General features: G+C 36.8%; 1 protein-coding gene across 1 annotated transcript; it reads right to left on the reverse strand.

The window, feature by feature from the left end:
• Positions 1-3,168: 3,168 nt before the first annotated feature.
• Positions 3,169-21,760, reverse strand: MYOZ2 (myozenin 2). Its single transcript, XM_061443714.1, has 6 exons — positions 21,612-21,760; positions 20,961-21,064; positions 15,378-15,547; positions 11,749-11,878; positions 10,001-10,184; positions 3,169-3,599 (listed from the first exon to the last, which is right to left on the reverse strand). The coding sequence occupies exons 2-6, from the start codon at positions 21,034-21,036 to the stop codon at positions 3,368-3,370; spliced, it is 792 nt and encodes a 263-aa protein (XP_061299698.1). The 5' UTR covers positions 21,037-21,064; positions 21,612-21,760; the 3' UTR covers positions 3,169-3,367.

A 21,760-nucleotide genomic window follows, 5' to 3' on the forward strand; every position in this document is an offset into this window, starting at 1 on the left:
ATATTCATGGAGCTAGTCAAAAGTGTTCATCTAATTTTTTTTTTACATCCTGTAATTACAGAGTATTTTATATAGTTTGGGAAATAGCAAATGTATTTCCTCAGTTCACCACATTTTTAGTGAAAACATTTAAATGAATTTTTAACTTCCCTTTAAAGTGCTGGAATGAGTACCTTAATTTAAATAAAAATTACCCAAGAAAACTTTGGAAACAAAGACTTCTAGACATTTTAAACTGTATATTGACTCCTATTACATTTTTGCCTTTTCATCACATCTTTCAGTCTTTTTCTCTTTTGGAAGCAAGTGTGAGTGTCTTGTGATAAAGTGTATGTGATGCTATAAGCACATTTTCTGAAATATTTATATACCTGTGAATGTTTATGCTTGTGTAAAGCTGTGGTTCATGTGTTTTTCCGTTTAATGTGTCCTTTCAGTTGTATTCCTTACAGCTAAAAGCCATTTTTAGAAGCAACACTGACAATTTAAAAATATGTGTTTGTTGATCTTTCTAGACCTATAACTAAGGAAACTTTTATTCTCTCACTTACAGCCATCTTGTTGTCTACAGAAATTCACTAGTGCCCAAAAGTAGTTTTTCCTCTAGTTATAGGATACGTTTCAAGTGTCATGTGTCTCACACGACAGTTGCAGGTGCTAAACCTCATTGAGGTTAATAGGGAATCTCTGAATTTCCAACCTTAACATAAGGTTTTCCTTTGTGGCAAAGGAGTTGGCTTTTGGCAGAGATTTGTTTATTGCAGGACTTACACAATAAGGCTGCATTGTGGCTGATGCTGCCGGGAAACATTCCTGGGCACTGGCACTGTTGGCACAGAGAATACTTAGCACATACTGAATACTTCGCACATTGCGCAGCTATAGCTTCTGCCAATTAACGCTCTCCCAGACAGTTCCCAAGCATGGTTCAAGAGTTTAGAATGGTCAAGGGCCTGTTCCCAACAGGCAGTTTGGCAAAAGCCACCCAGTATGGGAGGATTAAATAGCATGGCTGCTGATTATTCTCGACAGCTGACCTCAGTTTTAAAACAAACCATCTGTGCACATATGATGTAAAATTGTATATGTATACAGGTGGTAGTAGAGTTAGGAAAGTAGGAGGCACCGAGTTTTTACTCTTCTGCAGCAGCTGACAGCTGTAGCTGATGGTTGAATTAGAGTTACTGGTTTTGCAGTGATATGGCTTGTTTCAGAGGTCTCAGACAGAAGTTGAGGAGTTAAGGGCTGTCTGTAATTCCCAGCCCCATCTAATACTGTTATTTGGGCCATCAACTGAGCACATGCCTAGCAGGCTAAGTACTTCTCAAACATCTTAAGCCTCCTGAGCCCATTCTGCACCAGTGGATGTGTAGATGAATAGGAAACTAAAGTTCCCATTGTGTGTGTTGTGTAAGAAGCAAGGTGGCATGCTCTGCATGTGTAGGTTATTTTTACAGAGTATGTAATAAAAATGATGTATCCCTTCTTATAGTCCTCACTGTGTATATGCTGTGCATCCATTTTCTCATGTTCCTATCCAAACAGGCTTACAAATGTTTATGCTGGCTCGTAAAAAAACAAATTACTCCAGAAGCTGTTTGCATTGCTCCTCGCTGTTGGTTTAGTCTTTTTTTCTTTAGGCTTTCCATTTTTAGCCTTGAAGAATTAATAGTGTTGTCATTGTATAATCATTGTACAGTGCATGCAGGTAAGGTCCTCAGACTAATCCCTTGCTAGAAAAGTGTTCCCAGTCAGTGAGGTTGATTTTTGATTTTCTCCTTTTTTTTTCTTTCATAGAGTTTTTCAGGACCCATACATTTGTTTGTGCAGTTTATGTGACAAAGTAAAGAGATGACAATTTCCTTTGCCAGCTGTCTTAAATCAGATTTGAAGCATGGAAACCATTTTTACAGACAAAAATTTCAGTGACAGAAGTATAGGCAACACTTTTCCACTTTACATGTGGAAAAAATACGTATGCCATTCTTCAGATGTTGATTACTTCTGAAATATTCACTTTTGTATCTCAAAACCACCAAAACCGTTAATAAGGAAAGTACCTGAAAAACATTATTTTATTTGCTTACCATCATCATCTGATGAGATTTGATTAGCATGTTATTTTAGAGCTTGAAAAGTTCTGTGAATAAAATAATTTAAAGAAATAAAGTATCTGAGGTAACCAGAAACCTCTTAGAAATGCTTGGAGACCATAATGTCCTGGAGAAGCATCTAGCAGATATGAGAGTGGCCTATTGGTTGAAGCCAGGTTTCAGGTTTCAAAACACATACAGACTAAACTGTGTATTAGAATATCCCACCTGCAGATGGTGGATACTTCTCAAACACAAAAGCATTTAGAAATAAACAGTTATTAAATAGGTGTTTGCCTCTTACTAGAATGTAGTTGCGGCTTGAAAAGGGAGACTGAAAAACAAGAATCTCTTTTTCTTGCCTGCTCTCAGTGAAGTTATGCATACTTAGTAAGAGTCTGATAGTTGTGGTTCTAAAATGTCAGAGCTCAAGAGCAAGAAAACTTGCCTGCTTTGAAGTCTCAGTATATGCTATGGCTGTAGGGGAAGAGGCTCTATGCAATTTTTTTCTAGTAACAAAAGCATTTGTGGTAACATAGATCAGTGATACTAATTTGGTATGCTTGATGTAACTGGTCACTGGTGAGTTTTTTAGTTGTGATTAACCTGAACATTCTAGACTTATCCAGGAAATACTTCTGTACTTTTTCATACCACTGTGTAATGTCATCTTTGTCATTGTCTTTTTTTTTTTTTTTTTGTATTTTCTGTAAACACATTCAGGTGACATGGATATTGACATCCATAATTAAAGATGAGTAAGAGTCAGAAAGGAGGAAAATGGCCTAAACTTCCTGTCACTGAAGTAATGACAAAATTCTTTGGCTGAAATCAGGGTCTTAGAAAAAAAAGTGTTTTGTCTTCTTGGTGATTTCTCCTGAGCAAGCAGTACTCAGAGTGCGCTGTTGCAATATTGCTCAGTTGTTTTACCATAATCAGGACAGCTATCAAATCACATCCCTTGATAGTCGTGTCACTTTTTTTTTTTTTTTTGTAAATACACTTGTTCTCAAATGATAAGCGAAGATTTTAAAAAGTAAAAGAAGAACATGTAAACACAAACAGAAAATACCTGTCATATTTGCCAGAATATTTTATTTATATTGTGTCTACAGATGAAATTAGGTGCTGGAAAAGAGACACTGCATCAGATATTATTATTCATACTTCAGCTGCCAAGGAAGAATTTTGTTGGTAGCCTTTAGTAATAATTGGACCAAAATACGTGGTTGTGCAGCTTTCAGCTTTTTGTATGATGTAGAGTGCAGCTTCTCTCACAGGTCGTCTGTTTCTGGAACGGTGTCAGAATCTGAAGGCTGAATGAACACTGCAGGAATGTTCTCAGATGACCATCCTTTTGGAGTCCTATTGAAGGATCTTCTGGTAGCAAGAGGGTTTGCGAGGATCATGAATCTGGGATCATTTAGCATCAGTAGATTATAATCTGGTACCTTGAATTTCACCAGCTTTGATGCTCTCTCAAAACCACCAAAAGGAGTGGCAACTCTGTAGATATTGGAGAAATAAAAGGAAAATGTGCTTTTAAAAATACCTGTTTCCTTTTCCTCCCAGAAGCTGAAAAGAGCAGAAGCTATTTTAATGATGCAGATTTGGTACAATTTCTTGTTTACATTTTCAAACTTTGGGGAGTTGATTGTTTTTCTGCCAAATTCTCTTTAAGATCTGTTTTATTTTCCCTTAGGTAAAGCCTTCAGCCTTCTTCGAAATTCAAATGTACAGAAAAGCTGAGGGAAGAAGATGTTGCAAGACAACCTTATCATTGGTGAGTCACAGTTACTAAACTTACTTGTTGGTGATAAGTTTGTAAATCTGAAAACGGTGCAAGATATTCTCTCTAGCAGTAATTAGTTTAGGAAGTTCTCTCTCCATTTTCTTCTATCACCAGTTGCTTATTTCTCCCACTACGCTATATTTCAGCACCATATTGTTGTACCAGTTAGAATGTATGTGGGTTGTGCCATAAACTTGGGCCGCTTATGTGATCTGCGTTAAAACAAAGACCCTTCAAAACAAAGAAGCGTTTTAAAATCCAAATTATTTCAGCAATCTGGTTTCTATCATTATGCTCAAACAATTGCAGCAATACAAGTGAAGAGGCAGTAAAGTGTAATGTGAAGGAGAAAGGAACAGCCAAAGACAACAGTCTCTGGAAAGGAGGGGAATGAGTGAGGACTTCTTACATAAGCTTTGTTTCTGAAGAAAGTGTTTATGTAACTAAACCTTGAAGCACTGGCTGAAATTGCCCCCTAGTCTTCAGTCAGTATTTTTCATGTTATTTAAATGTACCTGTTCCCTCAGGCAATACTGCCTGACAAACTAAAAGATAAGAAATACCAAGCAGGAACTGACTGTTCCATGCATTTGCAAATATTTTAAAACAACAGTATTTTCAAATACCTCCCATGATTCTTGTGTATTTGTAGATTTCTAGGCTGGGGAAAAAAAAGACAAAACAAAACTAAATTAAAACCAAACTGAGTCTTTCTGTTACTTTTCCCAGACTCCTTTGTAAAAGCAAATGAAATATAACGTATTCTGCATTTTGATCAGCTGCATAACCTTGCTGGAATATACTCTATCCAGTTAAGAGTGAGATTTTTAAGCTACAGATTGAGCACCTGATTTCTGTGTAGGTACTTAGTGGCATGGAAAATGGAATTTTTGTTGACGCGGAATTTCACCAGCCTTGGTAGGTTTTGTGTTTTCAGTATAAAACAACAGATCTGCTGGTATGTATCTCCAGTGGCTCCAGGTGGTACAGTAGAAGCCTAAAGAAATGAATGCTGGCAGAAGCCAAAAGAGGTAATTTGAAGATCTGACTAGGATTTTCAGGAAGATAACTACAGATAAAGCAAAACCTAGGGAGAATTAAGTATGTACACACACACACACACACACACACAAATGCCTGATACTAATTCAGAAAAATGAATCCATGACCTAAAAGAAAGGGTACTGCTCTGTCATTACACAAATAATTCACTAGATCTTGGTATAAATGGCATTTGTTGGAGGGGATGGTGGTAAGTGCAAAGGGTTGATACTGTAAGATGTAAAAAAATCGTGCAAGTTCTGGACAAGCATGCTTACTGAGTGAAGAACACTGCTTTGGATTAAGCTCTCAAAATGTTTCTCAGATGAAGATAACACAAGATTTTGCAGGAGCAGCAGCCAGTCCAGGCATTAAATTCTCTTGAGGTCAAAGGAAATTATTTATACAAAATGCTTGTGGTATCAAGCTATTCTTATGCAACTGTCATCTAGGTCACAGTGTCAAATTGGATATAGTATGATACTGATTAAAAATGATGGCGTGGTAATTGGCACAGAGTGAATGTAGTGATCTACATCTTGCAGGATAATGAAGGTTGTTTTAATTGCTGCTCCAATTACAATACACATTCTCACATTGGTGTAATATTTAATTCTCATCAATATGTAAATTAAAGGGATATGTATAAAATGCATACCAATTCCATAGTGTAAAGCTTCATCTTTGCAGTATTACTGGGTTTTAAATACAGCATATTTGTGCAGGTAACAGAAACAGGAGGCAGTTTATGGAAATTCAAATGTCTTTTGTGGGATAAAACCCCATGTAGTTGTGTACAAAGTCTGGCTCCAGAGAAATATGCATTCCAGCATGCTGGGCAGAAACACATGATGATTGACATAAAGGAGAGCACAGTAACTGGCTAATAGATGTTAATTTTCCTTTACAGCAGCAGTATATTTTTGTGAGCAATAACTTGTCTGACAACATGGTGTTGTAATGACCTGTGTGGTGTACGCATCAACTTGCATCGCTTGAGCTGCGATTCATTGTGTAGAAGTCTAAAACACATCTGTAAGAAATTCCAGTACTCATTGCTCATAATAAGGGTGGAAATGCTGATTCAGAGCTGTAGGTAGTGGCACCAGGAAGTGTAAGAGATTGTTTAATATCCACTTTGCATATTCCTAAAAAGTAGATGCATGATTTAACAGTAGCAGGCACAACCACCTTTATTTTTAGCTGTTGTTTTAGCAGGGCAGGTGGTTCTTCCCCTCTCCCCTGGCCCCACAGTCTTTGTTATTGAACATTATATTGAACATTGTCTCAATACAGGAAACTAATTGTAGCTGAAAGTCTGGAAATATGTTTTAACTGTATTGGATTAGCACCTTCATTTACCTAATTACAAGAAATGTGAATTTCATTCACTGTCATTTGTAGAACATTCTGCTTATTGTTAATTCTGTGCAAAAAAGAGACATAGGAGCAAAGCATCTGACCCTGCAAACTCTCAGAGCTTCATGGTAGCTCAGTGCAAGAGTTAATCCCAGTTTTCAGAGGTATTCAGGCACTAAAGAACTGGCTAAGCACCCAGTTTCTACTAATCTCACATCATTTCAAGTTAGCACCCAAAACTTCTCTGAGGCTCTACATCTCATCTTTTTTACTGAAGAGTTCAGAATCCATTAATCAAATGAAAACAGCACCTGATCTGAATGGGCTGGTTTCCTGCAGTGTTTTTGAAACAGTAGTCTTTGGGAATTGAGAAAGCTGAGCAAGAATTTATCTGGTAGGAGAGGCAGAACTAGTCAGACTTGCTTGTCTTATGTGACTAAGATGTAGTCCTTTGTATGTTACTCCTAATACTACCTTTGACATTTTATCTGGCTTCAAGAAAGCAGATGGAAGTACCAGTTTAATTAATGTTACAAACTCCTCAACAAACGTAGATTCATGCTATCTTTTCCACAGGTATTACTAGGTGCTTCCATGCTAATAAAAGAGGCTAGAAAATATTTCACTAGTAAATACTTCTTCAGTCCTAATAGGAATTAATCTCCAGAGGAATCAGATGGCATAGCTGTGTTCTGCAGCATTGCTCTGCTAGCACGGAATCATTTTCATCCAGGGGGAGGAAGGGTAGCCTGATCTGAACAGTCTGTTCAGACATCCTCAGAACTCAATTTCTCTGATCATGCACTCTCTCTAATGCTGTGTGCTGTTAAACTGGCTGTCTCACAGAAAGCCCTCCCTCAGAAGGCAAATGTGCTTGACTTTTGCTGCCACCACTTCTTCCTTCATTGACCTGTAAGCATTGCAAGTTTCTTGCAGCATAAAAAGCATACTAGAGCTCCGCTAATACCTCTATGAATTCTGTAATTCTGATTCTGACACTATTATTAAAAATTGCACTGCTACAGAGTCCTGAGTCGCCTTTTCATTTCTGGCAGGAGAAAAAAAATTAATCTGAACAGTGTTTAGTGCTGAACATAGTTTTAAGCCATGCCTGTGTGCATCTGTTCCAACACATCAGGCATCCCTAGCTGCTGAAGTTGCTTTTACAGTTTGATGTGTAACAAGGAAAGCTGAAAGGAACCTGAATATGGCTTGGAAAGTCTTCGTGCCCTTTTCACAGATACCATTAAATGAGCCGGGAATAATCCCAGGCCCATTTCCTTTGGGAGTCCTATGCATCACACTTACTGTTAACCACATCCCCTCCTGACTAATGATGACTGTACCAGTGTTTTGCACAAGAATGCATTGAATGCATTTCTTGAATGATGAAGCATTATAGAAAGCCTTGATTGATGCCCTCACTGATAACAAAATGATCCCTTTATATCACTCTTTAATTGTTTAATACAGTATCATTTGCTTTCTCTCCAAGGCTGCAATTAAAGAAGTGAAGGATGCTGTGACCCAAGTGCACAGAATTACATAGTAGGATCTAGGCATAGATATCTCACCTTATGAACAAAGCCCTTAGGCTGCTAAGTGCCTAATGTGTTCCTTATACAAGTGCTCAGATTTGCCTTTATCTTAGCTATACAGGCAGCTGCACCTATCTTACACCAAAGCTCACTGTAATTCTCTAATTAATAATCTTCCATGTAAGAGCCAGAAATCATCTTATTATATATCTCCTAAGGGTTTGGCATTCCTGTAGAAATAAGTCCAGGCTAGCCACATTCTCAATTTCTTTTTGGATCTACTCCTTCTTGCTAGAAAACGTAAATCTGAGTGTACTGTATGTAACAGCTTTTCTAGGTCCATGAGGCATCCTTTTATTTTCTTCTGGATATGGTTTTTTTTGATGAGGAGAGTTGTGGACTTTATTTGCATGCCTTGTGTTTTGCAGTCCAGATCGGGATTTATATGCCAGTTTTTAGGTCTTTATGGCACTTCCAAGGGAGGATATTGACTTTCCATTGTATGGATGCACGTATGTTCAAGAAGTTTGGACTGTGGTGAGCCACAGTTTATCTGTGTTCTACATAGATAAAATCCCCATAGACGTCTGAACAGTTAAGTGTGGTAAAGAGGACAACTAACACACTTTGGAGCCACAGAAGTCGTTGGATACCATCTCAAGACACATACCCCTATTAATGGGGCCTCTGTGCCCTGCCTAATCCTGTCTTTCACAGGAATGACTTCCATGCTCAACTCAGAATCTCTCTTGTGAGAGGGAGAACTGATTCTGACCTTGTTATTTCTATATGTATTTTTTGGTGGTGTTTTCTTCTTGGGGGGGGGGGGGGGTGGTTCGAGGTAGTTTTTTGTGTGTGTGTTTTTTTTGTTGTGGTTTTTTGTTTTTTTTTTTTTTTGTTGTTTTGGTTTGGGTTTATTTTGTGGGTTTTTTTTGTGTGTGTTTTGGTTTATTGTTTGGTTTTGATGGTGTTTTTTAATTTTGGTCAGTTACAATAACCATAGTGCATAAAATTTGTGGTTATTGTTCCAATGTTAGCAGCTGTGGCACAGCTCTCTGACTTGTATTTGCTGTTTTGTCTGCTGAGAATGTGCCACACAGACTTAATTGTGTTGCTGTTAGAAAACCAGAATTAGTGCAATGTCTGCAGTGCAATTTTGATGTTGAACTGTGTACTTTTTCAGTCCTTGCACTCAGAGTTGAGGTCCACCTCGATGGCAGAAACACAAGTGGTGTTTATGGTATTTTTCTTGAAGTTTATATTGCCATGAGCCATTTTCTTTTCAATAGATTGCTATCTGACATTTTGAGTAAGGGTTTTGTTTTGGCTCAGCTGTTAGGACCTCAGCAGGGGCTATTTAGAGAAAAAGTGGCCATAACTTCAGTAAATACAGTGTGAAGGGTAGGAATGAAAGCAAAAGACATAAGTAAGGGTATGAATGAAAGCAAAAGACATAAGTAAGAATGTGTTTTAAAGCTTTTAAAATAGTTCAAACCCCATTATTTTCTGTGAATGTAGTTCTACTGAAAGCCTTAGTGTACTAGTAACTATGTAAACAACCCTTCTATGTAAAATGTTTTTTTTAAGTCTCGTTGTAACATTTTATCTGTTAATTTGTTACCGAGGGCTGTCAAAGGTAGAAAAAATGTTAAATGCAATCAAATATGCAGGCTGCTATTTGGTGTGAGGGATGAATTGAAGGATGAAGTTCATGATACTCTCATTGGCTAAAAACCAAACCATGTGAGCTGCATTATTGAAAAAAAAAAAAAGGTGGTTTGCATTATACAGTTTACAAAGTTTTGACTGAGAGTTACTCTGCTAGATTTTACAATCCCATAGCTAATGAAGTCAACAATGGAAATACTCAAAGAAGTTTCAAGCACTGCTATAGCCCATGTTTCTCATTTATTGAGTACACTGAATTCTGGTACTTATTCTTTCAGAGTTTTCAACTCATCTTACATTCCTAAGTTCTAGAATTTTATTTGGGGTCCATACTTTAGAGAGACTAGTTTCCTTCTTAATGCTATTGTTTGCCACTTGTAATCTGTGTGTTCATGTTCATGCATGTAATTGCAAAGAAAGGTGGTAGGTGTTTTTACAGCTGGTGGAAATGTTTAATTTCATAGTAGTTTTTCTCTGAAGTGTAAAATTCAGTGTCCATTCACAATTACCTGTTAAAGCTCCTGTAGTCAGGCAGTTCTGGCTTTGCTTCAGGTTTAAAAAGTTTAGGATATAAAGCTTCCAGCAGCTCTGGATCATCCCTAATAGCTTCTATCCAAGGAGACTGATAATACTTTGGCACAGAAGTAGTGTTGAACTTTTCAGGAGGAATTTCTTTCAGTGGTCCAGAATATCCTGCAGGGTGGTCAAGGCAAAGCCATTATAAATAATAATTTGTGTTTTCTCCTTCCTTACCACCATCCTGTGTAACTAGGAAGTAAAATACCATTATTTCACAGCTGGGTAAAATGAACAATTGGATCAAATCACTGAAATAACAAAAATATTTTTAAAACAACATTTTGGTTCAAACTGTAATAATTCTATATTCTTTGGGTTAAATTCTTCACAATTATTAAAAGGGGTTAGGCTTACAGCCATTATAGAGGAGTTTTTGTCTTTGTCTCTGCCTTAGATGCTTTAAAATCTCCTACCTACTTTTTTCTGGTCCTCATTATCTGGAAAAGTGACAAATCAGTTTTCTCTGCATAACCGTCCGAGGATCAGGCTCTGATCAGAATTCTACTAAGTAAATAAATTCCATATTCACTATGATTTCTTCTAAAGCCAAGCATATTATGGCAGGAATTAATATAGGGGGAGGGGAGAAGCCAGATTTTAATGTACTATTTGAAGAATTTTAAACCAGTGAGACATTATCCAATTATATGTAATACTATTTATGTGGAAAACAAGGGAAATCTGTTCTAACCTTTAAACTCCCACTACATCTAGCTCTTTAAATTAATGCTCTTTCCTTCTATGAGCTTAAAAAAACCACTGTGGCTTCATATCTATTCCTTTTGCCAGACTTTTTTTGCGTAAAGAAAGGCTTGAAGATTTCTATCATGTCTTGGCAATGGAAACTACCTCTGTTCACGGTGTATGTGACCAATGGATGAACAGAGTCCTAGCAGTCACTAACAGAATAACATTGACCTAGTTTACATAGACTGGAAAACATTGAATGAATGAAAAACATTCACTGAGGAATTCTGAACAAAGAATGAATTTGTAAAAACCACACTCTGCTCATGAATAATTCATGAACAGGAAGAAGGTCTATATCACTGAAGAAGTTAAATAAAACAAATTAGCCTTCTCTAGTCTTTAAAAAATGCAAAATAAGACCTTCTTGTAGCTTGCTTCTTTAAATAAAGACAGCAGTACCCTCACAGTTAAGGACTTAAAAAAAGAATAGTTTATACAGCCAGAGGCAAAATCCTTAAGTTACTTCTCTACAAAGGTTTCTAGCAATATTTACAGTGAATTCAGTTTCACATTTTTTGATAATTAAACTACAATGAATAACTTTCAGGCAGTTGAGCAGTGTATTGCATGTCAGAAACAAAGGTTTGGCAAAGAAAAACCTATGTATTAATCTGGTTAACAGATCTGAGGATCTGTTTTTGTTTATGAGACTACTAAATATAGCAGCAGTCTTTCATGATATTAATGTATTTTTTCAGTTTATGCAGAATTAGTATGAAAGACATATCAAATCTTTAAAAAGGAGCAGAAGCAACTGAAGAGCACCACTTGACATTTCTGTGGAAGATTCTGATTAGTTACCTTATTTCTAATTTATTGATTTCTAATATTAAGTCCATTAAAAAGTTCTTTTTGAAGATACTGTTTTTCAAAGAGTGCTATGAAATGAAACCTAAATATATTTCATGTTTGTAAACTCATACATTACCTGGGGCAATGTTGTCAGGATGTGGTGGGCTCCGGGGATCAGGAGTATTAGGAGGTGTCATTGGGGCATGCTGGGGAATCCCTTCCACACTGAGTCCATCCATTCTAACACTCTGTATGGGCTCTCCGCGCTGCATTCAAATATAAGAAATGTCAATTGACAGCATGGGCAAAAAAGCCTCTATTGAGGGTTGGAGGGACACTCCAATTTACAAGCCAGAGCTGAGACCTAGGGTATGCTACCTGAAGGCATACTGTCCTGCTATTTGGTACCCTCTTTGGTCCCAAAATCTCCAGGGTTTTCTGGCTGTTAGCTAGAAGATGAAACAGTTTTACAACTCTCTTACATTGGCCATGTATGCAAAAAACGAATAATTTTTCCAGTGTTAAGTATGATGTTCTTATATATTCAGATATAAGAATGATATCATTTTTAATGCCTGTGAATTTTTTATTGAAAGGATTGGAGGTGTTGTGAGCAAGGTCAGCAAGACTCCCAAAGCCTTATAACAATCCAGCTGAGTTTCTTGACCTTTTCCTAAGTTTAGAATACTTAAATCTTGATGCACAATCTACAAAGAGAGTACATCCCATCTGATGGTTACACCAAACACCATAAAGCTACCTGTGCCTATGGGCTGTTTGCAGCAAAGAGTAGTTCTGGTCACTTGAGCAGGCATAATATGTGTCCGTAGATCACTAGAATCTGTCATGTGCCAGGCAGAGCACCCTTGCTATACCCAAAGATTCAAGAAGTCTGGCAAGGCAATATTCAACCAGATTGAAATGCCAAATGCTTGCCTTCTCCCAGGGTGCCAGACAAGATGGGTGATGAAGGATCACTCTCCTCTTGTGATACCTCACTTGGAGTACTGAGTACAGTTCTGGTGTCCTCAACATAAAAAGGACATGGAGGTGTTGGAACAAGTCCAGAGGAGGGCCACAAGGATGATCGGGGGCTGCAGCACCTCCCATACAAAGACAGGCTGAGAAAGTTGGGGCTGTTCAGCCTGGAGAAGAGAAGGCTGCATAGACGTCAGAGCAGCCTTCCAGTATCTGAAGGGGGGCCTACAAGGATACTGGGGAGGGCCTCTTCATTAGGGACTGTAGTGGGTAGGACAAGGGGTAATGGGTTAAAACTTAGGGGAAGTTTGGATTGGATATAAGGAAGAAGTTCTTTACTGTGAGGGCGGTGAGGTACTGGAATGGGTTGCCCAAGGACGTTGTGAATGCTCCATCCCTGGCAGTGTTGAAGGCCAGGTTGGACAGAGCCTTGGGTGACATGGTCTAGTGTGAGGTGTCCCTGCCCATGGCAGGGGGTTGGAACTGGATGATGTTAAGGTCCTTTCCAGACCTAACTGTTCTATGATTCTGTAAGTTTGTGTTGTTTGAATTTCAAAGCACTGATTTTTCAGAGCTTCTCTTCCTGTATCAGTTGAAATTTCACTGCATTTGTTGAATAACTTTTGTTTGGAGTTTTCCTTTGTTATAGAAATAGCTTCAGTGTAGGTCACTTTCTGGAGATTCAAGGTATGCTGTTACTTTCCACCCTGATAGGGTATCAGTTCATCAGTTCTAAAGAAACATTCAAAGGCTTAATCACTGTCACATAAATATAGAATTAAAGTCTCGTAAGAAGTTCGTGTCTCATTTTAGCTATGACACATAAGCTAAAAGCAATTTAAATATAGACTGTTTAAGAGTTTGTTAAAGTAGGAAGCAAACAAATAATACTCGTTTAAACTTGAGACAAACAAGATCAAGGCAGAATGTTTTCTAGCCATCCTGAAGTATGTTGGAAAGATTATTTTTGGCAGGCAGAATCATGAAGATGAGGAAGACACCACCAGTGGTAGCAAAATAGATATTGAAGGAAAGGGAACAGGAACCAAAGAGGCATCATTTTTTTCATATGTCACACTGACATACTGATTGCACAGCATGCTTACTCTACATGTTTTGTGGTAAAAAGTAGACTAGAGGGCAACTGATCTGTCAGACCTTGTAAAAAAAGCATGGAACTGGATCAAGAATACTGGTGAGATAGAGGATATGCTCATGATTTATGTGTGTACCTTCTAATACTCAATAGAGGGAGAAACTGGGAGGATGGTATTCATAGATGTGTTTCTGAATAACAGTGTTCTAATAATAGTTTGGGATGTCCAGTAGAGTTGTTCAGATTTTTATATGGGATTTCTTTTGTGCAGATTTATTTTTCAAAAGTGGATTTATGAAAACTCAGACTTGATGCCTGTGTAATTTTACTTCTGTTGAGTGACCAAAGAAGTTTGAAATATCTGCACCACAAAAATAACCCATGTGAAAATTTTTCTTCTGTGATGTGGGATATTAAGACATTCTTTTCTTCCAGAGGAAAGTTACCTTTTTTTTTAATGGAAAATGTAAATGCCACACAATTACAAATATATCTAATATTACAGTCAACAAAGCATAGAGAATTCCTTCTTCAAGAAGGAAACAAAAATATTTCTGAAATATTAGTTATGATATTGAAATATTGAACTCAGCTACAGTAATCACCTGAGTAAGTTTCCTTAAAATCAACAAGCTGTATTGATTTTATTGTTTCTGATTTATTTACAAGCATATGTGTGTTTTCTTTAGTAAAATGAAAGATGAGTAAGCATGTTGGTGCTTTGTGATTCTGGTTAATATATTAATTGTTTCCTATTTGTTCCAAAACAAGCTTTAGATTGTATCATAATACGTTACATATAGTTACTATTTTTTTTTATCCCACGTGAAGATTAAAGAATAATTGAGTCAAAGTATTTGTATGGATTCTGTAGGGGTTGGAGACTAACACAGTCGTAGCACTAGCTATGCAATGAATAGTTGTAAAAGCTTCAGGTAAAGAGAATTGCTGTTCTACAAGAAATACTTCCTATAGTAAAAATAATTACTTTCTGTAACATATATGTCTTTTAATCTTCAAAACATCTTAAAAGTGCTGAGACAAATTCTGCTTCTTTAATTGCCTGCCTTTGTATCTGAAAGCAGGAGTGATGCATACACGTAACCGAGAAGCAGAATTTAATACAATACTGGAATCAGAGGAGCTGCTTGCGTGCTATATTAGACTGAGCATAGAATATTCATGTTCAAATAATTAAAACTTGCAGCACATTGGAGAGTTAGGCAAAATTTATGAATAATGTTGTCCCTATTTTCAGAGGTTAAGCAAAAGGTCTGAGTATTTTGCAAAGACTGCAGATGAGACAAATGCCAGGTATATTTAGTTCCTGCCATGAGGATTCCAAGAGTGTCGTTAATTATTTAACCAATTCCTGAAGGACTAGTTTGAAGAATAATTGTAATTTCAGTGGCAAGCTCTATCCTTTTTCTCCCAGTTGAGTCAGACAGGCCAGAATTGTGGTAGTGCCATCTGCGAGAGTCATTTTGCTGACTGGGAACCATGTTGAGGTCACCAACGTGTTTTAACAAAAATACTGGTTGCATGAAGCAAACTCTTATTTCTTCCAAACTTCTGAATATTATTAAATAGTTAATTTTCACATTAAGTAGTTAATTTTCAGTAGTCAACTAGGTAGTTATTAGAAGCTAGCCTCACTGTGTTTCATTAATAAGTTATTACAAAATACTCACATTTCTTGGCTTGTTTGCTACGTAATGGTAGTTTTCATATGTGTATTTGTCAGATCTCCGCTGACGTCTCTTGAAGAGTCTTGCACCTCTGTTGCTGAGTGTCGATAGTTCCTCTACCATGATATCTCTGGGGGTGCTGACTTTTTTACCAAGGTTTAAGCTAGGTGATTCTGCAATACAAGGGATAAATACATGCCTCTGTTTTTCTTAAATGTCTGATATGGCATACCCTGCACCTGAAATCCAACAACATGTTAACACATACTTCTGTAACACATAGAATAGCTTCATATGGTATTAGTGAAATTAATCATTCTTCCAAAATTTTGGAACAGAGTTCTGAACACCACAAACCTGTTTTTTTGAAGATACTAAACACCTCAAGATCCAAATTTACTGCAGTTAAATAGCATTCAGCTCTTACCAAAATTAGGTCTATAATGTCCTACACACAGTCTTAATAGCAGACTAGTAAAAAGTGGCTTCTGCTGAAACCAGGAATGAAATTCCATCTGACCCCAGGGTTCTCAGATCAGACCTTTGCTTTCTGTGGCCTGTATTGGATAGATGAGCAGGTAGCCCCTTTTAAACATGCCTTAAATAAAATAGACATTTTATTTTCATTTATTCTTTAATATTCTGCTTGCTTTTGAAAGCCAGGGCATGTTTTGTACTTTAAGAAACTTTTGCACTAGGAAGTCTCTATTACATAATACTTTTAAACTATTTCTAAAGAAGATTTCAAAGTAAAGCTCAGGGGGTTGAAAATGGGAGTCCTAACAAAGAATTAAAACGTGCTTCTAGGAACTATTAGATTTAATACATTTGCTTTTTAATTCTCTCCAAGAAGAAACTGAATTACTAGATGCAGTATTACGTTATTCACCGCATTTTGATTCCTTCTTTGTGGTGACTTCCTTGGAGATTTGAAAATGAATAATCAGGGGAAGGGGAGATCAACTGGGACTCTAAATGGCCAACTGAATATCAGAAACTCTACTGGTCATCTTCATGGTGATGTCCTGGACACTGGGATGCTGGTGGCGATAGTTGTTGCATAGTGACTGAACTCTCCCTAGATGTCCTCAACCTATACATAAAGCTTAACCCTTAGAATACAGTAGTTTCAACACCAAACAATTTTCTGCCAATTTATTTCTGCTTAGAAGTTGTAGAATTTAACAAATACAACAATAATTGGATTGCATAATAAAAACAGAATTTCTAAGGAAATAATTCCTGTTTCCTCTTACTTTAGTATTTATCATTTTATTAATTGAAATAATATTCAGTTATTTCCCTAGGTTGTTCATAAACTTCAGGAAGAAAAATAGGAAGACGCAGTGTGTTTTGAGGATTGTATAGTGATTATTATGGTCTCATATGTTTTTCTGATCCACTCAAAATCACATTTTGTTATTTCTTTGATAATAAGACATTCTATTCTTCACGTATTCTTACAGACTACGGGATTTAAAATGCTGAACTTTGGACATATATTTTAATGCATTAAAATGAAATGAAAGAAAATTATATGCAAGGCACCATATTGTGCTTCCAGAGTAAGCACACAGGAAATGCAATTTAAAATTAACATTACAGATTAATTAACAGCAGAAGGTATGTAATGATGAAGGTAATATTGCATGTGCAGAGTTTAATTTTGAGTAAATGGCATGTTCAACATGGCATATATCTCCTAGTAATTTTATGTTGGAAAAACAATGTGATTTGCTGACATTTAGGAAAACTCAATTGAGACAGTTATATTAAATATTTAGCCAAAGCTGTACAGGTGAGAGTTTTCCATGTACTAAGTCAAACAAATTTGTGGGCCCTGAAGTGCATCAATGTTGATCCACTTCTGTTCCTGCTGATTTCAACTGGATGTTTGCAGTAGATTTAAATGGAGCAGGAGTACGCTAACTGTATTGTTACATTGCTGGAGCATGCACTTCTGCTTTAAAAATAGTATTCGCAACGAGTCTTAACAACCTCCTGTTATTTAAGAGGTAGCTACAAAACAGAGAGTTCTTAACATGGAAAAAAATAACTCGGCTTGCCCAGTGTAGCTGTATCAGTGACAGATAGTAGATGGGTTTTGGCTCTGTGATTAAGTGTACTGGTTATTGGCCAGTGGCTTGACATTTCAACCTGCAAGTCACATCTTGATTTTATCAGTTCTAAAGGTTACTGCAGAGGTATGGACTGTTGGATGGTTTTAGTAAGAACTTTTCCCCTCAGATTGGCAACATTTTCATGGAGAGAAAGCTATTTTCCTTTGTACACAGAGTGGGTAGTACGTACATCCTCAGAGGCTGGGGTGCCAAGGTGATTGCAGGTCTGTGTACAAACCGCTCACTATTCTTCTGTGACTTGCTGGATGTTACCTATTTTGGGCCTTGCTGTTCCCTTGCATACAAACTGTTCTCGTTAACATTAGCTAAAGGCTCCAAGGTACTTTGTAACCCATAGTTGTGTACTATTGTGTATCCAGGCATCATCCCAAAAACATAAGTGTGAAGTTCCTTTGAGTCCCTTGCCAACTAAAATCTAATCATCTGTCGAGTTTTATGATGTGTCTAGGGATCGTTTCAGTGTCAGTGCGGAAAAAGTGATGAAGAATGAGAAAAGGAGGACATTTAGAGGGTGATAGAAAGAGAACATCAGTGTTATAAATGGACATTGTAAATTAATACTGGAAATATAATTCAAAATTTAATCCTAATCTTAACCTTTTAGCTTCATTTCTTAATTTGTTCCTGCCAAGTCCTTCCTGTCCTGTGCTTAAAATCATAACAGACTGTATTTAAATATGATTTTTATAGTTCCTCCTGCATTCACTGACTAATCCCCCTTTAATCTTCCAGTTTACGGTCTTCTAAATACCTTAATCTGGATCATACATTTCAATAATGAATATCAGGTAGTATGTTTGTTGTATTATCAGAAATAAGATTTTTTAACTGTATCATGAAAGATAATCATGTAGTTACTGAAGAATGCATTTCAGAAATAGTAGAGAACTGGACTTGAGATTTACGTGTTGAAGGCTAACCTGATGAACTCCAACATGTGTAAATATATGTATTTATATATGTTTAAGGAAGCCCTTAAATATGGCCCTTAACACTTGTATTTACATGTTTACCAAGTAGCCTTAGAAATGTTATGATCAGTCCATGTCTGCCAGTGAAAAAACAAGGGCTTGGGAAGGTCACTATACCCACATGCTGATTTACGACTACAGTTTCTCTTCTGAGGCCATAAGAGGGTTTACCCTTAGTGTCTCTTTCTGCAACATTTTATGATGTATCAAAATTCTCTAAAACACAAAGTCATGTCCCACAAGCCAACAGGAGATGTGGACTTTCAGTCATTAGCAGTCTTGCCCAGAGATTAGTAATCTGTGAGACACTGATAAAAGCTTGACTCATTTTGTATTTTATCAACAACTGTTTCTGCTACGAATATCTTTTAACAAGGAATTTGAGGTTCACTCTTTACCTGAAAGGTTTATAATGAAAGGGGGCTGAAATAAAAATGCAGTGGGTATGTATGCTTTCTGTATGTCATTCCAAGCTACTAGGGCTTGCATTACAGCATCTTCTCTTACTCTTTACCTCTGTTAGCAGTAGAGAGAGTTTCATAGGTCTGTGAGACTGGCTGAAACAGTATATTTAATTTTTATGCAGGTGCAAGACTGTCATTATTAGTGATGCAGACCCAAGAAAGAAAGGACTTCACCTTCCAGATCTCATGTTAAGCTTGTTGAATTAACAATTAGGGGAAAAGTAAAATGTTAAAAATTGGCAGGGCTGAATTTAGCTGTTTAAAAACCAGGTTTCTCTTGATTTTTTCCAAGAATTGTTCAGATTAGGTCCCAAAGAATTGGCATATGCTTTGTGTGATTACAGCTTTGGTTATCCCTCTGGTTCTTAACTGGTTTCACTGAGCTTATATAGTTATAAATTTCAGGCTCTTACTGCACTCATTTAATGGCATTTAATATTTTTTAAAAATTTTAACATCCCAGTCATCCAGAAAGTAGGATGTACACTTGTCCATATGTACGTACATACACATACATACATTTGCGGCCTTCTGTGGCTGCATATCATAACATCTCTTGCAGGGTAAGCTGTCATATCTATGTGTATGAATCTAAACTTGACAGCAAATCTGATAATACATAAGTGATAAAAGTAGATTATGTGAGGCAAATACCAAGAATCAGCACACATTATCCAATAATGCCAATGATTTTGAGGACTGTACAGTTTATTTATTAGTATTGCTGTGAATAGTAGCAACATTTACCATGTGAAATGCCTGGTTCCAAACAAACATATGAAAGACTTTCTCCCCAGTCCCCTGAGTGCTTACAGAACTATTTCAGGCACATAGAATACTTGGGTGTACAATACCCCCCAAAACCCCAATGAAGTTGTAATAAAATCTGTAGGGGCAGACTGGCTTTCAGACTTAAGTGTGTGTTCAGTGGAGAATGGAAAGAGGAAAGAGGCATTTGATTAGGAAGAGAAATTACGGGGAAAAAAGAAATGACAATATCAAAAGGACTAGAACCAGGTACTAAAACTTCCAACTTTTTTTTCCTAAAAACCTTACGTCTCTTGTCCTACTCTTCATGCAGTCATTATAGTCAGTGATGACTACAGAAACCATCCCCAAATTCTTTGGAGCAAAAGCCCACAAGAAAGATTTTCAATACTGGAATTTCATGTTTAGTGTTTTGTCCTGGGCAAGTGATACAGTTTCCATAAATTCTTAAAATTTGTGGAGCTCCCTCTTTTTAAAGTGAGGCTTGTGGGATATTTTTCAATTCTAAAAAATTGACCTTTTATATAGATGGTAAAAAAGGCTTCATGGGCAGGATTGGAAGTGTCCAGCACATACCTAATGAAATCATGCAGATTTGTATTCCCAACTAAGTTAATTGCTTCTTAAGGTGTCACACCAGAAGGGTATTTTTTTGAGAATCTGTTGTAAGAAATCAAACTACCTTCTCATAATGGCTACGTTTTCATCAGTGCAACAACAGAAAAGTAAGCTATTTTCACATAAGGTTAATTGGTGGCTGTGCGTTAGAGGGAATTGCCAAAGGCTAGTAAAATCTGTTAGTTACAAAGGTAAAAGTTTGAGAGGAAGGAGCAGAGATGTAAATGTTTGTTTCAAAATTTTTTATCGTTCATGTAAAACAGCAAACACCAGAAAAGAGGATACAAATCAGCACATTTCTTAGATAATAGGTAATTTAAAATTCAATGAAGTCATGTTATTAACCCCAAGTAATATTCTGAAAGGCTATCCTAGCAGAATGTACATCAGCTGTTAGATTACTTCATTCCTCCACAACAGTTGTTCATCTGAAAATAGCTTTCAAATGAAAAGAGGCAACTACAAAAGGATTAGTTACCATAGGCAGCATGATACTCCCACAAGATTATTTATGGCAAAACACCCAGAGACAAAGCTGTAAGAGTTAAACTCTATGATTAAAAAAATATATTAGGGAGGGCTAGAAGACATTGCATATACAGTAAGCTGGGTTCAGCGCTATACCATTTCTGTGTATTTCATCCATAATGGCTGATGCTTGTTGTTTCCTCTCTTTGACCATGGCAGAATGTGATAACATTGTGATTTTCTGATAGGATTTTTCCTTGCTGAAAAAAAAACAACACATTCTTACATTGTTGAGCCAGCTTGCACAATTTGGCCAGCTTTAATTTCTAATAAACTGTTTAGAATGGTTGAATAATGAAGTTAGTTATTTCTGATTTAGAAATACTGCACTTTTAATTGTGTGAAGTGCACTGGCAGTTCTTGCTTGCAGACAGATGCAAGGACATGATTCTGGTGGGTAGAAAACTCAAAGGAATGGTCTTTGAGTTGTCTACATAAATTCTGTACCAAAAGCAGTGTCTAGGCCTTCTCACATCTACACACTATTAAAAGATGTAAATTCATAACTAGTATTTTAATTACATCTTGTTTGATGACTCCAGAAATGTTACATTTTGACATTTCTTAATCTAATAAAGAACTTGAGGAAATAATAGAGACACCCTGACATAAGAAACTGCATTTCTGACTAAGTAAGAAAAATAAACATACTTTTAATCACGGAGTCAAGAGGTTACATAAATGTTTTCTATATGACAGTCTGTAGGACAAACAATGTCAAAATATTTCAGTAAACGATACACTTACCCTAGTGTTTTGTTGTGTAGAAAAAAAGCGATCTCAAACCTTTAGTTGAAGCTTCCAGAGTTAGTTATGTTGCGGGGATGACCTGCCTGGTCCAGGATGGTTTCTACCCTTATGCTTGGATCTTAATGGTTGCCTTGTACCAAGGCAAA

The sequence above is a fragment of the Pezoporus flaviventris genome, unplaced genomic scaffold (assembly GCF_033815535.1).
Source record: "Pezoporus flaviventris isolate CSIRO_AGI_PZ_B2104156 unplaced genomic scaffold, CSIRO_AGI_Pfla_v1 ptg000002l, whole genome shotgun sequence".
NCBI classification, from domain to species: Eukaryota; Metazoa; Chordata; class Aves; order Psittaciformes; family Psittacidae; genus Pezoporus; species Pezoporus flaviventris.